At 50.9% G+C, this 23407-nt stretch overlaps 1 protein-coding gene across 2 annotated transcripts in view; it reads left to right on the forward strand.

Moving 5' to 3' along the window:
• Positions 1–23407, forward strand: part of PC (pyruvate carboxylase) — an 86386-nt gene that overhangs the window by 42514 nt on the left and 20465 nt on the right. For both annotated transcript variants that reach the window (XM_074230962.1, XM_074230961.1), the window contains exons 2-9: positions 18173–18296; positions 18388–18572; positions 18652–18817; positions 18914–19059; positions 19169–19286; positions 19443–19594; positions 20500–20618; positions 21486–21648. In XM_074230962.1, the coding sequence (XP_074087063.1) occupies positions 18173–18296; positions 18388–18572; positions 18652–18817; positions 18914–19059; positions 19169–19286; positions 19443–19594; positions 20500–20618; positions 21486–21648 (1173 nt within the window). The remainder of the gene's footprint in view (positions 1–18172; positions 18297–18387; positions 18573–18651; positions 18818–18913; positions 19060–19168; positions 19287–19442; positions 19595–20499; positions 20619–21485; positions 21649–23407) is intronic.

Consider the following 23407-nt stretch of genomic DNA (forward strand, 5'->3'; position numbering starts at 1 on the left):
CCTTGGAGTCCTGCTCCTCTTGTCCCCTTGGAGTTTGGCCATCGTCCAGGATCTTTGGAGGTCAAAAGGCAGAGGAGTCAGGAGGGTGGGTACAGCAGCTCCTTGGAGGATAAGCTTGTGTGGGGCAGATGAATGGTCTCATGAGGAGATCTGGGGAAAGGAGAGCTTTGCCAAAGAGGTTTAATAGCTACAGTAATTCTAGCTGGCATTTCTAGAGGGATGATCTGTCATGAAATTAGAGACTCAAAGTACCAGGAGACTCCTGCATAGCAGAGCCTAGAGGGAGATTAGGGAGTGGGGGAGGCGGTGGGGGTCCAAGGGGCTGGTGCCTCTTCTGGGAGTGGAAGGTTAATGCCTTCATGTAGCTGCAGGAGAGGGCAGCCTGGCAGCAGGGAACACAACAGCTGCTCTAATGGACCTTTAGGCCAGGTTGCCATGTTGTCGCCTTATCAATGGCCCCTGACCCTAATGTGGCCCACAATAGTGACTCTGTCCCATTTATCCCATGAATCCAGGGTAGGAAGCCAAGGAAACCTTGAGAAAGACTTTTCTGAAAGGAGAATGAGTTTTTATCTTGTAGAATCACAGACGGCCCAGAAAATGGTTCGTTAGGGGCAGAAGGAAACTAAGGGCTGGTCAGTTTTCAAGCCTATCTTCCTTCACCAGAGCTGGTGGGCCACGTGCAGCCGAGAAACAAGCTGAGGTGTCCCCATTGTCCCCACAGCTCAGACCTAAATGGAAAGAAAATTGCTGCTCTTTCATGGGGGGGGGGGGGGAAGCAAGGAAAATTCCCCCTCTTTCACTGTGATAAGGGCTTTAGAAAAGACTTTTCCTTTGTCTCCAAGTACCAATAACCTGCCTGTCCTGGGAGAATTGGTGGAGAGAAGCTGTGGGGGGCCAAGGGGTATGGAGCTGAGAGCATTGTGCCCTTTGGGGAAGAATGACAGACTGGTGGACTGACGTTATTGGAGCGAGATTATAACCTCATGGAAGGCAGGGCCTGGCCTTAGAGGAGTCCTCCAGGATGTTCATTGGCATGTTTTCCAACTAGAAAGGACTTCTGAAGTCATAAGGAAACAGGTCTAGAGAAAAGGGACTTCTCAGGGTCATGCAGTGAGTGACTGAGAACTGGCAGAGCCCCTTCTAGTCCTGGACAGACGTCATTTGTTGCTAGCATGAGGTGAAGGTCTTCCTTCCTAATATCCTATTGCTCATGTCCTTCTGCCTCTGTTACCTAGTTTCTTTAATGGGTAACCCCCATACATGATACTACAGTTTCCTGAATTGTTCTCCCACCTGGAACGTCTGTCCTTCCCACCTACCCTTCCAGTCATACCCTTCCAAGGCCAGGCCTTTCTGACTAAAACTTCAGTAACCTGACCCCTTGGTGTTTATAGCTTCATTCCCTGGGCTTTTTCATTTTCCTTGGACTTCTGTCTGTTCCTCATTTGACTGTGGATTTCTTGGTAGCCAGGGCCCCTTCGATCCCACCCTAAGCATCCAGTAACCTTTGACACTCAGATTAGATGTAGGCATTTGGGGGATAGTAGGGGTAAGGGAGAAAGGCTCAGATGACAACTTCTAAAAGACTTGGGAGGGGGAGAAGCTGGCAGAATTTCCCTTATGAGAAAGGAAGTGACTTCTTTGGCCTGGGGAAACAGCCCTTAATAATAAGCCTGATGATCTGGTTCCCACTAACTCTCTGTAAGTGAACAAGTTTGTACTTTAAAAGCTTTTTCTTGGGGCAGCTAGGTGGCACAGTGTATAGAGCACCGGCCCTGGAGTCAGGAGGACCTGAGTTCAAATGTGACATCAGACACTTAATAATAATTACCTAGCTGTGTGACCTTGGGCAAGTCATTTAACCCCATTGCCTTGCCAAAAAACAACAGCTTGTCCTGGTCTTTGAGTGGCTTGTCAGAGAATTTAGGAGCTGTCTTGTGGAGCATCTCCCACTTCCCAAGTCCTAAAAAATTAGACCTCTAAGCTGGAAGCCTAACTCTTCTTTTATTCTGGTTAGTTGCCAATAAATAGCACCCATCTTGCCATTTCTCTTACACCTCCCAACCCACCATCCCCTGATATCCCAAAGCACCTTGGCTCTCTTTATTGTCAACCCTCCCCCAATGGTGCAGATGCCTTTTTATCCTGAATCTGTCCAATCCTCTCCCTTTGGAAGTGAAAGCTGTCCTGGAGAAGCCTCATGGTGTCTCCAAGCCCTTTCTCTAGAGTGCTTCCCTTGGTTCCCATTAGCCCAGCTCTCCAATTATGTCTCCTCCTTGGGATTTGCCTACCTGGCCTTGCCCACCTGGTCTTGCCTACCTGGCCTTGTCTACCTTCCACCAGGAAGGGTGGGCAAAGGCCTGGCCTCAGCAGGGCCAGATGATTGCCAGCACTCCTGCCATCATTTCCTCTGTAGCTGAGTCCTGGTGGAGTTGTGGAAAGAGTTCTCCATGACCTGGCCCAGATAGCACGCTCTCTGAACCTCTGAGTTTTCTCATCTGCAAAACTAGGACGTGAGCTTCTGGGGCTTGGGAGGAAAGCAAATGGGTTTTAGAAATGGGGCTACTTCAAATGTGTTTCATTCATTTGGGCTTGGCATGTGTGGGGGCGAAATTTGGGGTCCTTAAGCTGAGATTCCTGCCCTTGGTTCTTCTTCTGCAAGTTTCAGGAGGAGCTTGGAGCTCAATGGGTGATCCCAAATCATACTTGCTTTTGAACCCTCTTCTTGTTGTGGGCCCAAGACTGCTTCTCCCCCTGGCCTGCCTCTTCCTTGTCCTCCTGGGATCTGGGACTCAGAGCAGGGGAAGAAACAACAGAGCTTCTAGCTGGCCTCTGGTCCCTCTGAGCTGGACCAGAGCCCCCTTTGTAACCTGGCGCTGATTTGCTTTCTACAAATGGAGGGCTTCCTGGGTCTGTCTCACCCCTGACCTCCATCCTCAGAGTCCAGATATCTCTGTTTCCCTCTGTTCACCTGGACTAGAAAAGGGACTTACTAGGATTATTTTCTTGGATTTTCCAATCATGACTCCGCCATCTTGGCTCCCTCAAACCATGATTTAAATGGACTTTCTTTAAACATTTTTATTTCAACTCCATTTCTAGATGTACCCCTACTCAATAAGCCTCCCTTGTTTAAAAAAAAAAAACCTATGAGGGGGGCGGCTAGGTGGCGCAGTGGATAGAGCACCAGCCCTGGAGTCAGGAGGGCCTGAGTTCAAATCCAGCCTCAGACACTTAATAATGACCTAGCTGTGTGGCCTTGGGCAAGTCACTTAACCCCATTGCCTTGCCAAAAAAAAAAAAACCTATGAGAAAGAAAAAGACAGTTTAGTAAATTAGCCAACTCTTCAACCAGTCTGATAATCCACGCAATGTCCCAGGCCTCTACCCCGGGAAGGAGGTTTGCTCATCCCTCACCCCTGACACTGACTTGATGGAAGCAGGGGTGAGAAGGTGGGATTTAATGAAAAAGTGAACAGCCTGTAAGAGGAGGGGTCTGTGTCTCTGACTAGTTAATGGAAGGAATGGGAGAAGCAAAAGAAAGAGAGGTATCTGGAGAAGCTTGGAGATGTGCAGACTGTGGCTGAAGGAGGGGAGACCAAGACATGAGTCATCCGTGATGGTCAGTGAGCCACAGCTAGTTTCCGAAAAGCAAACAGGCCATTGAAAATCTGCCTCCCTATCGCTTCTCGACCTTTTGGCTAAGATCGTGTGAAAATCTGCCTCCAGACTCTGCTCAGTCATTTCACGTTAGTCACAAGGTGACAGTTCAGATCCCTCCTTCTCCACTATTTGGAGTCGGTTGCTGGGCCAGACCTCAGGAGAGGTTGTCCAGCTTCTCTGGCCTCATTTGAGAGAGGACTCTTGAGTTGGGGTGGGCAGGGGGACAGTGGGCCTGATCCTGCAGGCTCTTCACTGAATTCACTCCTTGGGCTCTTCTCACATACTCAGCATTTTGAGAAGCAGTTTGTCCAAAGAACAAAGTTTTCCCACTGAGCAAAGTTCAGAATTTACTTCTGTGTTTGGTTTCTGGTAGAATTGGCCTGGAGACCAGTCTGCTATGGGGGAAGAACCCCACCCAGCAGCCACCAGGAGTGCCAGGAGACTTCTGTCTGCAGGCCTCTGGAGGTGGCCTTGGTTCGTCTGCCTCAAGGGATGCTCCCCATAGGATGCTCAGCCCAAGGAGTGCATTTCTCCAATTTTCACCCTTTTATTACTTACTAACATCAGGAAGACATCTCAGCTCCCAGAGCAAGTCACGCCCAGGACACTAGCCTGGTGGGAAATTCAGTTCAAAGACTAGGCTAAGGGAGAAAATGAAGCATCTCACTGGGTGGTTGGTCCCCCTCTCCCCTTGAGGAGTCCCTCCAGGAGCCTCCATTTTGAGGAAAGGCCCAGAGAAAGCTAGCTTCCATGACTCCCTCCTATTGGAGTCCTTAAAACCCCAGAAGAGCCCTCATTTCTTTGGGCTTTGTTATTCCTGATTCCTCTCATCAGCTTTGCATGGGCAGGGCCTTTGTAGGCTTCTTGTGGGCATTGTGCCATCATCTCTGTCATGTTCTTGGCAATTAAATTCCTGTTAAAAGACGTATTTTATGCCCTTTTTTGTAATTATCTCCCTCTAACTCCCCAAATAAGTCTCTTTTATACAAAAGTTGAAGGTATAATTTTCATAGAAAGAAATAAAAGGTTTACAACAGCAGTTCCTAGTTGCCAGATATGTGCAACTCGAGCCATTTGACTTGGATTCATTCTGGGGAGTCCCAGGGCCTTGACTTGGGAAGGGACCTCACACTTGAACCCTTTGTTTCCCCCGGGGGTTCAAACTGAGCCAGGTCCTGCACAGGCTGTGCTGCCTCCCTCCCCTGTTCTGTCCAGCCAGCTTTAATGGTTAGCTTCAGTCTTCTTGGTGCCCGACCTCTTCAGTCCTCTCGTCGACAGCCCATTATACCTAAGCTTTGTTCTCTGGGGGTGGGGGGTCTGAGTTTGAGTTGAGCTTCCTGGGTCCATGGTCAACAGTCCTGAAACTGGGCATTCCTCAGCTATTGAAAGTGGAGATATGGGACAGTTAGGTGGCGTAGTGGATAGAGCACTGGCCCTGGAGTCAGGAGGACCTGAGTTCAAATCTGAGTTCAAATCACTTAATAATTACCTAGCTGTGTGACCTTGGGCAAGTCACTTAACCCCATTGTCTTGCATAAAACCAAAGGAAAAGAAAGTGGAGATGCCTTGAAGCTGCCCACACAGAGATAGGGAGGCACAGTGGAAAGCAGTACCCAGCTTACCACACTCAGAAGACCTGGCTTCCAGGAGATCACAGTGTCCTGAGCCCCACTTGCCCCATCTGGACACTAGCCATTGGCATACTATGCTGCCAAGAGTTTCTCTGCAGAGTAGTCTGGTGTTTAGCCCTCTGATTTGTTAGTCCTCAAGAAGCAAAGGACCTTTTTCAGATTTTTTCAGTTTTGTCTGACTCTTCGTGATCCCATTTGGACTTTTCCTGTCAGGGATAGTTGAGCAGTGTTTGTCATGTCCATCTCCAGCTCATTTGACAGAGGAGGAAACTGAGGCAAATAGAGTGAAGTGACTTAGCCAGGGTCACATAGCTAGATAGTGTCTGGGGTCGGATTGAACTCAGATCCTGTTAGCCTGGAGAGGAGCTTCAAATTGTGCCAGAATCAGGGTCATCAACTAGCCGGCCTCTGGCATTGCTTGGCCTAGGATGGAGGTCATGGGCTGTCTCCTTCACAGCCCTGAGCAAATAATGAGCCCTCTGAGTCTCAGTTTCCCTCTCTGGACGATGAGCGACAAATGCCAAGGCCGGAGACTTCCTTCTTGTTCTGCAGAGGGGCTGGGGGCCCACCACCAAAGGAGCTGCCGTGGCTTCTTGTGTCCACTGGGTGGCAGTGTGAGGCCTGACCTCCCCCCTGCTCTCTTTTGAGGCTGGGGTCTTGCTCAGCTCCAGCCCAGAGAGGCCTGGCAAGGAGAGGTGCCCCCTGTGAAGACCCCCAGCCAGGGTGCAGGTGCTCTGTCAGGGCTAGCACACGCAAGGGTCAATGAAACACCAGTTAGAAAAGGAGTTGGTGGGGAGGGGGGAGGGACCTAGCCCGCTCTGTCCAGATGGGATTGAATGAGGGGGCCCCCTGATGGGGGTCTGGGGGAGAGGCCCACAGAGACTCCCATCCCCCAGGCCTTAGGGCTGGCTCCTTCTCCCTTTTCCTGCTTCTTCTCCCTCCCCATGACTGTCTTTCTTGGCTCTGTCCTCTCTTCTTTAGGCCCTCTTTCCACTCACCTAGCCCTCCACCATCTTGTTGGACTGAGGAAGACATGAGGGTCTCCTACCTTGAGCCAGGGGTTGGCTTCTGACCTTCCACTTGGGTCTGCCCAGAGGAATTGCCTCAGGCCACTGAGAGTCCCTTCCAAAAGCCTGGCCCTTTCTGTTTGCCAGCCATCTTTCTAGCCAATTGACGGGAGGTTGTCTGGGTGATGAATGACATTCCCTCCAGGCTGCCCCCTCCTCTGTTCCCTGACCCTTGTGGCCATCCCAGGTGAGGATCCAGGCCCTGGCTCACTGCCCTCACCTCTGGGCTCCACTTCCACCTCTGTCTTGGCTTTTCAATTTCTGGTGGCAGGCTCCCTACTAAGGAGGAAGGCGCCACGATGCCACAGAGATGAAGCTGCCAAACTTCGCCTCCATTCCCTCCCCTCTAACTGGAGAGAATGGCCTTTGAGTTCTCTAAGCCAGAAGATGCTTGGATTGAAACAAAAAGCAGGAACCTTGGAGGGAGACCCTATATTTCTCCAGCCCCCCCCCCCAATCCCAACCATCTTGAAGTGAATGCTGCTCTGTCCTAAGGTTGACAGCAGATCTGACCTTGACCAGGAGCAAGTCATCTTAGGGAGGGGGTCAGGCCAACTGCGTTTGAGGTGCAGCATGGGTAATTTATGGGGGTGGTGCTGCTGATACCTCAGCTGTTAGGACAATATCATTTTCTTCATATCTAGAGCTTGCCAGAGCCAGATCTGTCCCAAGCTTCTCTGCCTCCCTCCTTAAGGGACTCTGAGCCCCTTCCCAGCACCCTAGTCATCACCCTCCCCATGGGAGGAGGCCAGGCTTCTTGTGAAGCTCAGTGTGAAGTAGGACTGGGGGGCGGGTCTCACTGCAGGGGAGCCATAATGTAAAAACCAGGGTGTCTCAGTCACTCCTCATTTTCCTTTTCTTCCCCCCCCAAACAATGAGCTTTAGGCCATTGGCTCACTAGAGGACAAAGCCAAGGTGAAGGAAGTGGTGGGGATAATGGTTTCCTTTTTTCTCCTTTTAAAGGAGTGGCTGGCCATCTCCCTAGCCCCAGCAGGGAGGGGTGACCGGTCCCCTGGGCACAAAACCAGGGATTGTTGCTGAGTTCTACCTGGGCTTGTGAGACATCTTCTTCTCCCAGGGGAGAGCCAGGAAAGATCCTTCCATGGTGACGGCCCCTGGAGCTCTGTGACGGGCTCCTCTGGCCTTTGTCAAAATTTTCTCAGGCTCTCATCTTGGGAGCCCTCCCAGGGTTCAACCCCGTTCAAGTGCTTCCCTCCTCCTTCAGTTTGGCCCTAGTGTACCAACCAAACTAACCTGCTCTGGCTTGGAAATGACATGGAAATGGAGGCATTATGGACTACTGTTTTATTCTTACTGTTCTGTTGAGTGGTGCTATTTTTTGTTTATGAATTGCTGCCCTAGATCACTAAGAAAATGGCCCTTGCTTCTGCTCTGACCCCGATAAAAAACTGGATACACAATAGGTTTGGGGAAAAACCAAGATTGAGCTTGGGCATGAGCTCTGGGGAGGTGCCAGATGCAGCAGCTCCCTAAATTCCCCAAAGGATCTTGTTTCTTTCTTAGCTCCTCCAGATTTAGTTTGGTACCAGGAAGGCTTAGGTCTCCCCAGGAGTCGTGAAGGGGCAGGTTCCTGGGCCTTGGACCTCAGGTCATCTGTAAAATGGAACATTAACATCTTTCTTTCTCACTGAGCTCTTCCCAAATAATATATGTGAAAGCTTTATAGAAATGTCATCATCCCAGCAGCTGCCCTGACACTGGAGAGTCTGGAGAACAGCCTCCCCACTCTACCTTCCCTCCACAATGCAGGTTTCTTTGGGGATGGGTTTAGGTGGGACCAAACAATTGGAGAAATCTGAGAAAGGCTCCCAGTGGTCTCTCCAGCCCTTTTCCATCTAACAAAATAGCTCATGATACCTTTATACTTTACAAGAGGCCTTCCTTCCATTCTCATATTTGATTGCTGCAATCCTGGGAGCTAGTCCAACTTGCTTTCCAGTAACTGCTGCTCTATGGGGAAAACACAACTTTAAGAAGAGTTCAAAAACAGAGTAATTTTTCAAAAAGGAAAGAGCCCACCAAGGGAGAGGGGGATGTATATATTCCAAGAAAACCCCAGGAAGTGGCACCTGAGCTGCATCATACCAGACAGTTGTGAGGGGACGAGAGACAGACAGGTAGAGTCACTGTGCCAAGGCTCCAAGGCAGGGGCTAGACTGGCCTGGAGGAGGGAGAGGTGTTATGTTGCTTGTCCTTCATTCTCAAAGAAGACCAGGACATCAAGGAGATGAGGCCATGACAAGCTCATGAATTGGTTTTGAGGGGGTGAGACTGTGCTGTCACCAGTCTCACTCTCTCCCCCAAAGATATCTGGGTTCAGTGGCCAGATGTGAATCAGGATGACTGGAGAAGCCCTGGACATGAGGCAGTCAGGGTGAAGTGACTTGCCCAAGGTCGCACAGCGAGTAACTCAGGTCCTCCTGACTCCAGGGCAAGTGCCCTTTTCACTGTGCCACCTAGCTGTGGTGTCATTTTGGAATGGAGAGTGTAGAATGAATATGAAATTAGATATTTGCTTCTCTAAAAAGTTTATCTAAAAATCTACCTGCTACTTTCAAAGCTATGATGTGATGACCTTCATGTGGTTGACCTTAACAAAGAATTGAACAAACTTGTGTTAACCTCGAGAGTTTGTCCTAATAAGGGACAAACAGAATTAGGTTAACATATACATTTATTAGTTCCTCTAAGCCTGTACACATGCTGAGGGGGCTCTAGTTAGAAACCCAGCTCCCATTGGGATTTTGGAGAAGCGTATTTATATAATTGCACAATCAGAAGGTGGGAGCCGATAAAGTTGCTTCTGTGCTTGTCCAGCTAGGAAGTGGCCATCTACTATCAGGACTTCCATCAGGTTAGAAAAGATCCCCCAATTCAGAACCTTTGTGCCTTATCAATGATGCTAAAGACCTTTTCAAAGCATGGAATCTTCCCCCTCCGAAATGTCGGTGCCATCCCAGGACTGTTGGTGCAATAGGGAGATTCAGATTTGTTATTAGAGAAAAGCACACAAACTTTCTATTTTTCTTTAAAAGACATTGTCGCATGCTTCTTTGTGCTTCCTTTGAACACTTCTTTTCTGTGCATTTGAAAACATTTCATTGGCCCTAAAAAGAAAAGAAAACTGGGGAGGGAGGGAGAGAAAGGGGAGATAGAGGAAGAGAGGGAAAGACACAGAGACAGAGAGAAACAGAGACAGAGAGACCAAGAGAGGAGAGAGAGAGAGAGAGAGAGAGAGAGAGAGAGAGAGAGAGAGAGAGAGAGAGAGAGAGAGAGGTTCTGGCCAGACACCTTGTATGTCCATCCCTTTTCTGACCAGAAGCAGGCGCTGTTTTTCATCATTGTTCTCTACCAACATGGTTGGTCTTTGCATTTTTCAGAATTCTTGAGACCTTATTAGGCCTTGGTTTCAGGTCTTCAGGTCCTCATTTCCCTGAGCATTGGCTCATACAACCTTGGATTCTCTTTCATCATTTTTTACTGTGTAATCATATTCTGTTACATGCTCGAGTTCATTCGATCACACTATTGCCTAAAAGGCAATCTAGGGGTGGCTAGGTGGCAGGCACAGTGGCTAGAGCACCAGCCCTGGAGTCAGGAGGACCTGAGTTCAAATACAACCTCAGACACTTAATAATGACCTAGCTGTGTGGCCTTGGGCAAGCCACTTAACCCCATTTGCCTTGTAAAAAAAATTTTTTTAAAAATTAAAAAAAAATTTTTTTTAAACAAAGGGCAATCTAAGCCTTCCTTCCTCCTCCCTTTCACCTTGGCCCTCCACCTCCTAAGGTTAGACCCTCCACCCCATTCTGGGGTTCAGAACACTGGATATTTAGGACCTTCTATGGCATCTCAGAGTAGCAGTTTAGGGAGTGTTTGGGTGTCCCTGTCTGAACAGGGTTCCTAAGCCCCAAGCCCTGGGCCTTTCTGACCACCTTAAGACTTTCTGCTGCCTACAGGCTACATGAACTGTCTTTGGCCCTGTCTTTGTTAGTTCTCCCGTTTCCTGTTGCCCTTAGAACTTTGACTGACCTCTTGTGGTTATAAGAATCACTTAGCCTAGTTTCTCGTTTTAATTCTTGTTCAGAGTCTGGCTGAAGTAGGTGGCTGGGAGTGGGGCAACTTAACTCTAATCAGACTGACATCTTGATTAGAAATCCCTTAAAGATCTTTGAAAAGGGAAATGACATGAGTTGATCAGAATTTCCAAGTCTTTCAAAATTGTTGGTCTTTATAATATTATTGTTATATAAATCATATTTCATTTTTTTACAAATTTTGGATATTTGTACTTTAATTTGCAAACATAATTTCCATAAATTGTTTTTGACCAAACCATGGCTTGTAGAAAACTGTTTATAGAAAACCCAGGAATAAATAACCTGTTTCCTGTGGAAGGCCTTAATTTACTTTATTACAATACAAAATACAGAAGATCGAGGATAACTGAAAAGACCAATGCAACATTAGATTCAAATCTATAGCTCCTGTATAGTTTGAAAAACTAAAACCTCAGCATTTTTCACTTTGTATCCAAGTTTCTCTAAAACCATTCCCTTCATTTCTTTTTTTTTATTATTATTTTAGGTTTTTGCAATGCAATGGGGTTAAGTGGCTTGCCTAAGGCCCCACAGCTAGGTAATTATTAAGTGTCAGATTCGAACTCAGGTACTCCTGACTCCAGGGCCGGTGCTTTATCCACTGCGCCATCTAGCTGCCCCATTCCCTTCATTTCTTACAGTTCAATAGCATCCCTTGTTCAGTTATTTCCCAACTGAAAGGCACCCTCTCATCTCCCAGTTCTTTGCTACTACAAAACAAGCCACTATAAATAATTTTGGCCATATGGGTGTTTTTTCTGTTTCATATTATCTCTTTGGGTCACAGACCTTGCAGTGGTATTACCGGCTCAAAGGGTACACAATTTAATAGTTTGGGGGCAAAGTTCCAGACAACTTTACAAGTTTCACAAACACATTTTCCCATAACTCCTCCAGTATTTGTCATTTTTCTTTTCTTTTTTTTTTTATTTTGTCTGAAAAACTGTACTAATCTGATGGTGGGGTAGAATTGTTTTAATGATCATTTCTCTAATTATTTAGAGCTTTTCTCTGGCTATTGATAGCTTGGATTTCTTCCTCTGAAAACTGCCTATATCTTCTAATCATTTGTCATTGGAAGATGACTCTTATAAATTTCAATCAATTCCCTGTATATCTGAGAAATGAGACTTTTATCAGAGAAACTTGCTGTCAAGATTTTCTTCCCATTCTCTTTCAACTCTTCTAATTTTAGCTGAATTGGTTTTGTTTGTGAAAAAACTTCTGGGGACAGCTAAGTGGTGCAGTGGATAGAGCACCAGCCCTACAGTCAGGAGGACCTGAGTTCAAATCCTGCCTCAGACACTTAATAATTACCTAGCTGTGTAGCCTTCGGCAAACCACTTAACCCCATTTGCCTTGCAAAAACCTTAAAAAAAAACTTATTTATTTTATGCAATGAAAATTATTCATCTTTGTGAATCCATATCTCTCCTTGGGGTTATGAACTTTTCCTCTATCTTTAGATATGAGGGGTTGTTTCCTCTGTGTTTTTTTTCACTTGCTTTTGCTTTCTCCTTTTGTGCATAGAATCCCTTGGAGCTTATCTTGTTCTGTGGTATGAGCTGTTGATTTTACTTGCTTTCTGCCAGACTGCTTTTCAGTTTTCCCAACAGTTTTTGCCACATAGTGAGTTTTTGCCCCATTGGGCAGTCTTTGGGTTTATCCGATGTAGTTTACCGATCCCATTTTTTCTGTATATCGGTCCCCAGTCTCTTCCACGCAACAGTCTCTGTTTCTTACCCAGGACCAAATTGTTTTGATGATTATGGCTTTGTAATATAGTTTGAGATCTGGTAGCTAGGCCCCCCCTCTTTCCTACTGTTTTCTTCTGTTCTTCCAGATAAATTTTGTTCTTTTTTTCTAGTTCTGTAATTTGATAGTTTGATGACATTAGGTAGTCTTGTCCAATTTAATGTTGACTTGGTGTACATTTGTATAATCAGTGTTTCTCCATTTAGCCTTTATTTGTGCCGTTGGGTTCCTGTCCTTCTTGGGTGTGTTTGTGTTGACTAGAACGGATTGGAGAATAGGTATTTGGCAGCCACCTGGAGGACAGTCTGCAGGGGAGTTTGTTGGGAACCTGTAGCACTAGTGAGAGCAGGCAGGTGGGAGAGGCCTCAGGTAGCCAGAGGCTGGCAAGAGGCACTTCCCCCGGAATCTACGGCTGTTTAAGAAACAGTTTGATAACTCTAATGTAATTGGTTTCCTTGGAAATGCTAAATGTCATCCACACTTGCCGTTGTTCTGAATGATCAATAATACTGGCTAGCATTAGTAGCTCACTTGGAATTGTGTGAAGCGGCTCTAGATGCTGCCGGCTTTGATTTTCACCAGGACTCTGGGAGAGGCCTTGTTATGATTCTCATTCTACAGATGAGAAGGCAGAGGCCAAGTGAGGTGTAGACTGGCACAAGAGGCGGTACCCACGAAAGGTCCGAGACAGGATTCCTACCGAAGTCTTTCTGATTCCAGGGAAACATTCAGAGTTCTCGAAAAGGGCTCCCTCAGTTTCCCCAGACTTCCGAGGGGCCCTTGACCAAACAGGTCAAGAACCCCTGGCAAGGACAAATGGAAAGGATACCTCCATTTTACGGATGAGGATATAATATACACAGAGTTTGTGACTTGTCCAAGGTCACACTGATTAATGGTGGAGCCAGTTTTGGAATCCAGGCTCCCCTTTGCTCCCATTACCTTTCTTCTTCCTTAGACCATGACCATTAGACCCTTAGCAGCTCTAGGTGACCAGGCTGAGGACAGGAAGGTGTTCCAGTGGGCCCCATTCTCCTGATTTTACTCCTGGCCATGACCCAACCTTTCAGTTGTCTACCAGGCAATTGGACTTTGAGCCCTAGGGCCAGTGACCTCAGGCAGAGCAGGAGCTCCTGTGGGGGGAGCCCCCGGTGTGCCCCCAGCCCCCAGCCTCCCTTCCGGGCAGGGGCAGCGGCAGCTTGATTGCCTGAGCCTGGCTGCCTGGGACTTGGCAGGATGCTATGGGCGGGATCTCTTGAATGGCCCATGTCCTGGGGGCATGGGTGGGGGTTCTGGGTATGAGTGTGTGTTTGCTGTGTTTGTTTGGAGGGAAGGTTGGATGAGCGGGAGGACAGTCACCACCAAGTTCCCTCTTACATCCAGCTTCATGGACTAGTTATTGTGCGTGGTGGGTCAATCTGTATGGGATCCATGCCAATGCTATGGCTGGAGGCCAGCAGAGATGCCTCTTGGTCCTGGAAACTGCCTGTAGGTGAGCAGGCTGTGACTGGGCAGTGCCTTCCTCCCTGCCTAGCCTAGCTCTGCCTGGCCTTGTCCTGGCTGGGCCCCTTAATCCAGTGAAGCTCCGTGAGGGTGCCCCTGCCTCTGTCCCTGCTGGGCTGGCTGCGGGGGCCTCAGCGGGGGCTGCCTGCTTTTTTTTCCCCTCATCTCAGCAACTTCCATTCAGGGGCTCCCTGCCACCTTTCTCTCTCTGATCCCCAGCACTGCCTCTTCCTGCTCTGATTTCTGACCTCAGCGAGCCACTCGTTCATTCAGCACACATTCCTCTGGCTAAGGCCTGTGCCGCCAGGGAAGATGGAAAGGTGACCGAACCACGCTCTCTGCCTTCCATGGCTTCCCCCGGGGCTGGGAAGATGATGTTGAAATCAAGGTGGTGTAAGAAGGGCCATCCCCAGGGCCCAGCATTCAGAGAGGAAGGGGGGCCCGAGGGCCTGGCTCCAGAAAGTTCCCTTGGAGGAGGGGCTGTTGTTGAAGACAGTCTTCTCAGGGGGGTCTGAGGTTTGTCTAGGGGAAGAAGTGGGGTTGGAATAAGCCCTGAGAGAAGACAGGTGGAGGCCAGAGCCCAGAGGGCCTGTTCTGTGGGAGCCCTGGACTGTGGTTGAGCAGCAGAGGGTGGATGAGCAGGAGTCTGGGCTCAGGGATGTGCACTACCAGAGCCAGGCTCCTCGGCTGCCTGTCTCCGGTCTGGGGGATCCAAGCTGCCTTTTAGAAGAGGCTGGGCTGGACCGGGGGTGGGAGGGAGTGCTATTTTCTTTTCCTTTCTGTTCAAAATTCTCCCCCCACATTGAGAAAGCCAGAACAAGCAAACCCATCACACATGGGCATAGTCCTAGCTCAGACTTTGAGGAAAGGAGCAGTGGTGCCATTGTGTTTCCAAAGCTTGCCAGGCTGAACAAAGAGCTTTTCTTGGGATCCTGGCAACAACTGAAGTAGGGCGGGCACAGGTAAGCCTATCTGGACCTGGGCTGCTTCTTACCAATGACTTAGCCAAGGTCACAAAGCCAGTCAGGGGTGGCATGAGGCTGGTGCAGCCTGAGCATCCTGATCGCCAGACACATGTGCCCTCGGACGCAGGAAGTCAGGCTCCCCAACACCTTGTAGACTCACCCTGCCTTGATTCACTGCCCAGAGCTAATTAAGGTGTCTTTCCCCCATCCCCCCCCCCGGGGGCCTAGAAGCTTCCACTGACCCTTACCTGCTAGTCCTTTGCTCTGTTTGGGAGGGGAGGAAGGGAGGAGAGACTGGCCAAGACTTGATCTGCTTTTCCTTAAGGAGTGGCCAGCAGCACCATCTGGCCAACATAGGACTGAGCTGAGGCGTCCCCCAGCCTCAGTGCTCCTGTGGCTCCTCAGAATTCCAGGAGAAAGGGCTGGGTGGACTGTGAGCTACTGGGGTGACTGATGATTTTCCCTCCTTAAGCTCCCCCAAATAGGAAGGGGACATAGGACAAGGCTTCTCCCCTTCCAGGGGCAGCTAGATGGCAGAGGATAGGGCACCCCTCCTGGAGTGGAAAGATCTGAGTTCAAATTTGACCTCAGACACTTGGTAGCCATGTGACTCAGGGCAAATCACTTCACCCTCAGTTTGTCATAGTTTCCTCATCTGTAAGATGAGCTAGAGAAGGAAATGGAAAACCACTACCGTATCTTTGCCAAGAAAACCCCTAGATGGGGTCACAAAGATTCAGACATGACTGGAAAGGATGAGCACCTTCTCCCCTGCTAGGCAAGGGACCATTTACTTCCTGAAACACCGATTAGACCCCAGAAGGTGCAACAGTACTGGGAGTGCTGTGGAAGCTTCCCTTCCCTTCCAAGGGCAGAGACTTGGCAACTGATTTCCCCATCACCCAGTTACCATCGTATGCCTGCAGGCCAAGGTGGATTGGTCTTTGGTGTCTGGGTTTGTTGGCTTCCCCAAGGAAGGAAGGGCAGGCCTAGGGCCCAGACTCATCCAGTTGTTTTACATGAGGCAGGGTCAAGCCTCGTGACCTTGTTCGGAAGGCTTTCCCTGTTAGAGTCCTCAGATCTTCCTCAGGTTTCTTTTCTCTCACATGGTCATTCTGAAGGACCCCTGATGTAAGACTTGTAAAAGGGGTTCACCTGGCCAGGGACTGAAGTCGGTGGCCCCTGAGACCCCTTCCTCCTCAGAGGATCCAGGCTTCTTGGGCTCCTGGCTTGGGACCCCTTCCCAGGAGGTGGTTGTTTCTGGGTTGTCTCCCCTATTGGAATGTCTGCTCCTTGAGGGCGGAACCTGGTACTTTTCTCTGTATCTCCAAGGTCAGCCCTGGTGCAGGAGCGAGAACTTAATGGCTTATTGACTTGGGTGCTGGGGATGGGTTGGGAGAGCTGGGAGAACTTGAGAGCCAACACTGAGCTTCCCCCCTCGTGGGGACGGGATCTTGTGGTGCCCAGGACACGAGAAGTCAAAGTTCAGCAGGGCTCCCTGAGCCTGTTTCCTCATTTGTAAATTGGGATAGTCCTTAAGACTATGGGTGGGTGGAGGGCCAAAATGTCTGCCACAGGAAAAGGGACAGCTAGAAAGGACTCTGGGCGACTGCAGCTTTCACCCAAAATGTACCAGGTCCTGAGCAAGGGCAAGAATACGTAGGCCCTGTTCCCCAAAGGGGACAGAGAAAAGCTGTCCAGCCTGGAGCTTAGAATCGTAAATACAAACCTATGCAAGGTGGTCCGATACCAATTCATATGGGAGGGTGGACACAGGGGAGGGCAAGAAAAGCTTCTTGCCCAAGGTTACTCCTGAGGAACAGAGTCAAGGGAAAGGGAGAGTCTGGGGGGTCTAGGGCTGGGGCTGGGCATGTGGGGAGGGGGTGCAGTGTTAGATCAGTGTGGCTGATCAGAGTGAGGCAGGGGAGGCCCCCTTGCACAGAGCTTTAAAAGCATCCAAGGCATCTGGACCTTATCTGGGAGTAGGGGTTCACCACATAGGGCCTGTGATCTTGTGTTTTTAAAAAATATTTTGATAACTGCATTGATATGCTGGCAATTTTCATTTTACGGACATTTGTTTTATGTAAATTTTGTTTAGAATTCAGGAAAAAATTCATGTTCCAAAAAAAAGCCCATCTATGTTAAGTTTTCTGTACCGTACTGTGCTCTTCTTTCTCTGCTTCTGCCCACGCCCTCAGTGCCTGCAGTTTCCCCTCCTCAAACTACCCACCCCCCAAAATAGAGGTGGAATGGACATGTATACAGAGAAGCCACTGCCATGGCCTGATCAGGAGCTCGACTGGAGCCCTCCAGCGCTGAGAGAGGCAATGTCCCAGTCTGCCTGCCCACCCATCCTCATATCTGTCCCCAACCCCCACGGCCCCCACAGATCTGCCCCCCTTGGGTTCTTCTCAGGTCAGGCCAAATCCCCAGGTGACTGCTCTTCCTCCTGTTCTCACTTCTTTGTCCAGGCCTTCTTCTTCCTTCTTTCCTTCCCTGCTTTCACCTTTCCTCAGACCAGACCACGTTGGTGGAAGGAGAACTGTCTCTAATTGTTTTCCTTTGTCACTTTATGCATTTTATATATTTAAAAACATTTTCCTGAGAAAAAGAGTCCACAGGCCTCTATGGACCAGCTGCCACGACTGGGCCTGGGGTAGGAGGAGCTCTGGAGGCAAGAGGAATGATCCCTTGGAAGGCCCAGTGTGTGGGAAGTAGAGGGGGGTGGCAGACAGTAGAGGTAAAAGGAACCTGAAAGACCAGGAGCCAGCTGGGTAGTGCAGTAGTTAGTGCTAGGCTTGGAGTTCAGACTTACCTAGGGCAAGTCATCTCACCTGTCTGCCTCAGTATCCTTACCTGTAAGATGGAGCTTATAATAACACTTACCTCCCAAGGGTGTGGTGAGAATAAAATAAAATAATATTTTTAAAGTCTTTTAGGACAAACCTTATGGTGCTACAATTGCTAGCTGTCATAACTGATATCATAATCTAGTTCAACCCCCTCGTTTTACAGATGAGGAAGCTGAGGCTTAGAGAGGTCAATGGCTTAGTCCTGTTGCACTCCCTGAATCTTAAGGTTCCTTTGTGGGTGTCCAGACAGACAGAGTGACTCCTGCAAGGTCATATCAACAGATGACTAGCTGTGAGAGGAGGGGAGGGCCCTGAGAGGGATCACTAGGGTGAGGGGCCTGGGCTCTGGGGATTGGGGGACAGGAGGCTGCAGCTGCTTGATTCTCCTCAGTTTCCTCATCCTCTCCCTAGAATAGCAAGGCCAGGAAGGGGAGTTTGCCTTAAAGGCTGTTCTCGGGCTGCATGGTGAGAAGGCTCAGGTCAGACCCTCTGAGGGGAGGAAGGAAGGGGCCTGAGGCTGAGAAGGAGGACTCTCAGTCCCTTCCTCAGGGGGCTTCCCAGGGCTAGTGATGGCTTTAACCCTCCTTGGTCTCTCTTTTTTCTCTGCAGATGTGGAGGTTCCATTTGGCCCGTGGGGGCCTGAGGCTCCTCAGCATCCGACATGCCTACAGCACCCAAAGCAGCCAGTGCCCCGACTACAAGCCCGTCCGAAAAGTCATGGTGGCCAACCGAGGTGAGGGTCCCCTGGTGCCCCTCCTGCACTCCCCCCCCCACCTCCTGCCCATCTTTTAGCAAAACCAAGTCTCTGTTTCCTCCTTTCCCAGGAGAGATAGCCATCCGAGTGTTCCGGGCCTGTACAGAATTGGGCATCCGGACCGTGGCTGTGTACTCAGAGCAGGATACAGGGCAGATGCACCGGCAGAAAGCAGACGAGGCCTACCTCATTGGGCGAGGCCTGGCCCCAGTGCAGGCCTACCTGGACATCCCAGACATCATCAAGGTGGCCAAGGTGAGGGGGCCACCAGCAAGGGACCTGGTGGTTCAACCATGCGCTCCCCTGCTCCCCGTAACAGCGACCTTCCCCGTAGGAGAACGGTGTCGATGCGGTGCACCCTGGCTACGGGTTCTTGTCGGAGCGGGCCGACTTTGCACAGGCCTGCCATGACGCAGGGATCAAGTTCATTGGACCCAGTCCCGAAGTGGTGCGTAAGATGGGGGACAAGGTGGAAGCGCGGGCCATCGCCATCGCTGCAGGTAGGCAGGCACGGGGCATCTACACCGGCCAGGGGGAGCAGGGGTGGGAGGGCTCTCAGCCTGGCCTGTACAACTCCCTCGCTCCCCTCTCCACAGGCGTCCCAGTGGTCCCGGGCACAGATAACCCCATCTCTTCCTTGCACGAGGCTCACGAGTTCTGCAACACCTATGGCCTCCCAATCATCTTCAAAGCTGCCTACGGGGGTGGGGGCCGTGGCATGAGGGTCGTCTACAGCTTTGAGGTAAAGGACCCAGAAAATGTTGGCCTGAGGGGCAGAGACAGAGGCAGACCCAGAGGGAGGGAAATGGGGAGTTGGGGGCCTCCAGGCTCATCTTGCTCCCACTCTCCAGGAGTTGGAAGAGAATTTTAACCGTGCTTATTCTGAGGCCCTGGCTGCCTTTGGGAATGGGACACTGTTTGTGGAAAAATTCATTGAGAAGCCACGTCACGTTGAAGTGCAAATTCTGGGTGAGTGACCCTTGCCTGGACCCTGTCCTCCCCCCTGGGGAGGCCAGATCCCGCAGCCTGGAGAGAAGAGTTCAGAAGCCTCCCCAGTGGAGCGGAGGGTCTGAGGGGAGACCAGCTCCAGGATGGAGAGCAAGCCCCCGTCCCTCCCTCCTCCAGGGGACCAGTATGGAAACGTGCTGCACCTCTACGAGCGGGACTGCTCCATCCAACGGAGACACCAGAAAGTGGTGGAGATCGCCCCTGCCACCCACTTGGACCCCCAGCTCCGGAGTCGCCTGACCAGCGATTCAGTCAAATTAGCCAAGCAGGTGCAGAGCCAGGACTATTGGGGTGGGCTGGCGGAGGGGTGGTGCTCCTGGGAGGAAGGGGAAGAGACAGAAGGAGGGTCTGTCTAGGGGACAGCAAGAGGAAAAAGACTTGGAGGTTCTGGCTTTGGGGCCTTGAGGAGGGCAGTGGTGCTGTGGGTGGCAGGGCACCCAGAGGGGCCTCAGTGGCTGCTTCTCCTCCTTCCTCTTCCTCCTTCTTCCTCTTCCCTGAAGCTGCCAGCTCCCCCCCCCCACCTCCCCAGGAATCTCAGCAGCTGCTCCAAACCCTGGAATTAAAAAGTAGCCAGCCTCCCCCACAAGGCTCCTTCACCTCAGACTTCTTGGGACTTGTTCTCTGCTCACCTGGGGTTTCTCCCACTCCCCACGAGCAGCTGACCTTTGGCCCTGGGACCTGTGCTCCCAGGTTCCTGGCTCAAGGGCTGGAAAGGGCCTGCCCTCTTTCAGACTCAGGGAAGGGCAGTCCCCCAGGCTGCCCCTTCCTCAAAGGCCCCAAGCAGGGAGCTTCCCTCCCTTCAGAGACTTGGGGTCTGTTCCCAGCATGCTTCAGGACAGGCCTGGCAGCAATCCCCCTGCCACAGCCTCATTTTCTCACTATTTTCCTGGCTTCCTGCTGAGTCTGGGGTTATGGCAGAAGAGAAGGGAGGGGGCAGCTAGGTGGCGCAGTGGACAGAGCACCGGCCCTGGAGTCAGGAGTCACTGAGTCCAAATCCGGTCTCAGACACTTCATAATTCCCTAGCTGTGTGACCTTGGGGAAGCCACTTAACCCCAGTGCCTTGCAAAATAAAAAAGACGAGAAGGGAGCTGGGCTTCTCTCCTACCCAGCCTGATGATGCAAGGGGTGCAAGGGTAGCGGGCCTCCTCCCTCACTCCCCCCCCACACACACAGGTGGGCTACGAGAACGCTGGCACGGTGGAGTTCCTCATAGATAAAAACGGCAAACACTATTTCATTGAGGTCAATTCTCGACTTCAAGTGGAGCACACAGTCACCGAGGAGATCACCAAGTGAGTTCGCTGGTGGGTGCCAAGGGAAGGTTCCCATGGGTGGAGCTGGGGTACAGCCCCCAAGCAGGCTTTGGAGAACAAGGAAGAGTCCAGTGTATTTCCAGGGCCAAAGGCAGAGCTGAGGTATCAGCAGGGAGCTGTCCAGGAACCTCAGGTGCTGAAGAGTTTACAGTGAAAGACCAGCTTTGGGCAAGGCCATGTGCAGTTGGCCAAGGGTCCAAGTGCGTCTTGACCCTCTACTCTGCCAGCCTTCCTCCTGGACCCACACTGTCATCACAGAAGTACATACCTCAGGCCTCATGAGGAGATAGACAACCCCCCCCCCAAAGTCCTTGCTTCCCATCAAAGGCAGCAGAATGAAGCTCAGCCCCTTTCCCTTAGGTCCACTAGGTCGTATTACTGCCCATCAGTGGGACACAGTCCCACAGAGGAGGGAGTGGGCACCAGCACATGGGCAGAGCTCGATTTTCACTGGGCACTTCTCTAATTTCTCCCTTCTCTCTCATTTTGACTCTTGAATATTGAAGCAGGAGAGGGTGGATGCCAATGGCAGCTGAGAAGCGAGGCTGGGAGGAGGGATACCCAAACACAAGGGGTCAGTCTCTGGGTTTTTCTAATCCTTTCTTCCAGTCTCTAGTTCTGGTTCTGTTGTTGATCAGCTGCTTGGCCTTGGCTCAGTTGCTTCCTGTCTCTAGGCTTCAGTTTCCTCATCTGTAAAACGAGAGTATTGGACTGGTTCATCTCCAGGGTTCACTCGATATTCATGGTGTCCATTTTGGCCAGACTTTGCCAGCTCTCCTTCTTCTCTGCCCCTCTCTTCCCCCATTGGCCATGTCCCAGTGCTCACGTTGCTGCCCTTTCTTGCAGCGTAGACCTCGTCCATGCCCAGATCCACGTGGCTGAGGGCCGGAGCCTGCCCGACATGGGCCTTCGGCAGGAGAACATTCGTATCAATGGCTGCGCAATCCAGTGTCGGGTCACCACAGAGGACCCTGCCCGAGGCTTCCAGCCAGACACAGGCCGGATCGAGGTGAGGATGCCTGGACCTGTCAGCCCCTGCTGGCCATAACCAGGACCTTGGAGTCTTTTAGCAGTAGGGGGCCTGTTTGTTCTGGGTGTTCCCCTTTTATTCCATTTTTATTTATTGAACTGCTCTCTTCCATGGGAGCCTCTAGGAAATGGGAGGTCCTATTTGGGTTGTTCACCTGGGGATTGCGGTTGAACTGGGGGCACAGTGAGAGCCCACTGAGCAACAAAAGAGTGAGACCCTATCCTAAGCCCCAGGCAGCCTGTTGCTCAGCAAACCCCAGCTCAAAGCAAAAAATCAGCTCAGGACTGGCTTGGCCCATTCCAGATGTAGATGTGTGCTGGGTTCTTTATTGAAAAAAGGCAAGACCAGCTTGAAGGTCCAAACTGGGCTGGGTTTAAGAAGGCTTGAGAAAAGCCTCTTCTTTTTAATTTGCAGAGGTGCGGAGCTGTGAGTGTGTAGTGTGGTTTACACTGTCAGGGACAGGGAACAGGTTGGTGGGTTGCTTTTGCTCAATCTGCTTTGAAATGGTTATTACAAGAGCTAGGAACTGTGAGGGGAGAACCTAGACAGGGAGAGAGGAGAAAACTAAAAAATAAACCGAAGAACCTTCCCTAAACCGTGCTGGACACGGAGGAGGAGCGTCCTATCCCAGGTGTTAGTGGTAGAGATGGGCTCAGCTAAGGGAGCTCATGGGGCCTCTGTTTGACTGCAGTCCCCAAACCTGTGACACCCCCAGACATCAGCAGCCCCTCTGCTCCTGGCTTTGGGAGGTGGGGCATGAGGAGCAGAGCCCAGAGGTGAGCTCAGGGGCCTGCACATACTCTACTCTGACCTGCTCTCCCTCAGCGTTTGTGTTTCCTTCTGCCCTGTGAGGCCAGTCCTGCTCTGAGGGAGGCGCCCTGGCCTTCTCTTCCCTCTCCCTTCTGTCTCTCACCATGGCTAAGAATACCTCAGTGTTCTGTGTGTCAGCAGTGCGGCTGCCAGCAGTATTCCTCTGACATCTCCCCCATCTGGCCTAGCCCCCCAGGGAGGAGACGAGGGTTGACAGCAGGACCCCCAGGGCCTTCAAGAGAGGGTGAGAAGGTGGGATTCTGGGACAGGAAGCCTGGCTGGGGGTCCCGGGGGAAGGCCAAGAAGGATCCCCAAGAGCACAGCCTTGGCCGCAGGAGCACACTCCTTCTCCTCCTCCTCCTCCTCCTCCTCCTCCTCCTCCTCCTCCTCCTCGCCGGGTTCACCACAAAATATTTTTAGCTGACAGCTCCTGCGTACTGTTGAGTGCTTATCCTTAAATATTTCATTAAGTTCCTCTTTATTGAACACAACAGGCCTCTGCCCCTGCAAGATGGCGCCCAGTGCATCGGGGCCTCCCTCTGGGGAAGGATGGTTGCCGACCCTTTCTTTGCCCCTGTGTGGGAAGTGTGCGCCCCATCTGTCCTTGGCCCTCGGCCTCCAGCTTCCCCACAACCCTGGGGCTGCTCCGTGTTGGGCTCCTTTTCACCTACCAGTCTAGAAGCCCCTCTGCCCAGCCCAGGTGCTCCGTGAGGCCACGGGCTCACCTCCAAGATCCTTCCATTGGATACTTAGCCAGCCATTTCTCTGTCCAGCCACTTGTGCCACTAATGCCGCCTACCTCACTGGCCCCTCTTTTCGTTCTTTCTCCATCTTTTCCCCGTTTCCCTCTTGTTCTCCTTGTGTTTCAGTTTTTCTCAACCCCTTTACTAGGAAGACAGCAGAGTGCAAAGGAGAGGGCTTTCCCTTG

This window comes from Macrotis lagotis, chromosome 3 (assembly GCF_037893015.1).
Source record: "Macrotis lagotis isolate mMagLag1 chromosome 3, bilby.v1.9.chrom.fasta, whole genome shotgun sequence".
Classification (NCBI taxonomy): domain Eukaryota; kingdom Metazoa; phylum Chordata; class Mammalia; order Peramelemorphia; family Peramelidae; genus Macrotis; species Macrotis lagotis.